Source organism: Helianthus annuus, chromosome 8, assembly GCF_002127325.2.
Source record: "Helianthus annuus cultivar XRQ/B chromosome 8, HanXRQr2.0-SUNRISE, whole genome shotgun sequence".
Classification (NCBI taxonomy): domain Eukaryota; kingdom Viridiplantae; phylum Streptophyta; class Magnoliopsida; order Asterales; family Asteraceae; genus Helianthus; species Helianthus annuus.
Genome location: NC_035440.2, coordinates 59742854 through 59744478, shown reverse-complemented (window position 1 = coordinate 59744478; position 1625 = coordinate 59742854). Strand labels below are relative to the sequence as shown.

Below are 1625 nucleotides of genomic sequence, written 5' to 3'. Positions count from 1 at the left end.
TACAAGATCACGACTGGTTGAGTGATATGTACTCAATTAGGGACCAATGGGTACCTGCCTACTTCCGTGATATCCCAATGTGTTGTCTGATGAAGACCACATCAAGATGTGAAAGCTCTAACTCAAGCTTCAAGGTCAACTCTACTAGTGCTAACACACTAGTTCAGTTCATGCTATGTTATAAAACTAGGATAGACAATCAGCGTTACAGGCAACGTGTTGCAGAGTTTAAAACCTCATCTAGTGTATTCATGGACAGTACTAATTTAGCTATCGAGAAGCACGCTTTTGAGCTGTACACACATGCAATTTTCACAAAGGTAAGAAAAGAGATATACAAGGGGAAGTTGTTTTGTTACATTCTAAACACGGAGGATTGTGATGATGTTCGTGTTTACTATGTGAATCAGTTGGACAAGCGAAGCAGTGCAACCAACACATTCACGGTAACTGTGCTGTATCTTTATAATGACATCTTTTGTTTAAGCTTTCATTTTGCTTTTTTTCACAGAAGCTTAATAATGTGTTTTGGTGTTTTTGTAGGTTAAACTTGAGTTGAGAAATCAGTCGGTCTCTTGTTCATGCAACAACTTCATCCGTATTGGATATCTGTGTAGGCACATCTTTTGTGTTTACCGGGTAAACAATATTGAAAAAATCCCTGCCCAGTTTGTTGTTAAGCGTTGGACTAGGGATGTGCTTCCCAAAAGTATATTTTCTATTGAGCGTCGATACGGCGTTGACACCCGTCCACAAGCTGCTGCGAGAAGTCAGATTCTTGAGATTGTAACCGAATGCGTAGACGCATTAAGAAGTGATGTTGGAGGACTTTCTACTTTCGCTGAGCAGATAAAGGAACTGAAATCCAAGTTACTAAATGAAGGACCAGTTGATGACGAAGCCAAGAATGATAACTATGTTGCTGTTGAAGAATTGCTTGGTGTTTCTTTAGATGGGGACGTAACTCTCAACAATCCAGATGGGATCAGGAGGATGCGGCAAACGTCGACGATTGTCTAGAGCATCGCAGGATGGAACGAGCAACTCTGCTGTTAAACCTCCCAAAACACCAAGGCTTTGCCGAACATGTATGAAGTACGTGACTGGGCATGATTCAAGAAATTGCAAGAAAAAGAAGAAGAATAAATCGGGTAACGAGGATGTGGACTCAAGCTCTGCGAGTTAGGAGTCCACTTGATTTGGTATTTATTTTGATGTGTGTGCTGTGCGTGTTTTGAAAACTTGTATGACGCCAGCTTTTTGGTCTCCATTTTTGTGGAGCGGAACTAAACTTTGATCATCCTTTTGTATTTTTTGGGCTGCCTTTTTGTAGATGCACATGTTTGCATGTGTAGATTATCTGAAAATGGATGCACATGCATATGTTTTCATGTTAGGATGTATGTGGGTTTGGTATGTAGGACGGTTTTCAGTTTAATGACTATGGTTTAATTGATCAGTTTGCATTATGAAATGATATGCACAATGTTTGCGTGAAAACTAAACGTTGTTTGTTCAGTTTTTTGCCATTTTTTTCGACATTTTTGGTTGAAGCTGAGAATTTTCTATGTTATGGTTTTTTTTGTTTTGTTTTCACCATGTTACATTTTTTCCCTGAGATTTTT

The 1625-nt window shown here is 39.2% G+C and overlaps 1 protein-coding gene across 1 annotated transcript; it reads left to right on the top strand.

The window, feature by feature from the left end:
* The first annotated feature begins 251 nt into the window (after nt 1-251).
* On the top strand, nt 252-1402 carry LOC110870085 (protein FAR1-RELATED SEQUENCE 5-like). The gene is made up of 2 exons (XM_022119284.2): nt 252-446; nt 544-1402. The coding sequence occupies exons 1-2, from the start codon at nt 252-254 to the stop codon at nt 1018-1020; spliced, it is 672 nt and encodes a 223-aa protein (XP_021974976.1). The 3' UTR covers nt 1021-1402.
* The last annotated feature ends 223 nt before the right edge of the window (nt 1403-1625 follow it).

Bases quoted from the DNA above. Each gene is read 5' to 3' on its own strand.
- LOC110870085 (XM_022119284.2), top strand. From the start codon at position 252: ATGGACAGTACTAATTTAGCTATCGAGAAGCACGCTTTTGAGCTGTAC. The intron at 447-543 runs GTAACTGTGCTG...GTGTTTTTGTAG, and splicing joins GTGCAACCAACACATTCACG to GTTAAACTTGAGTTGAGAAA.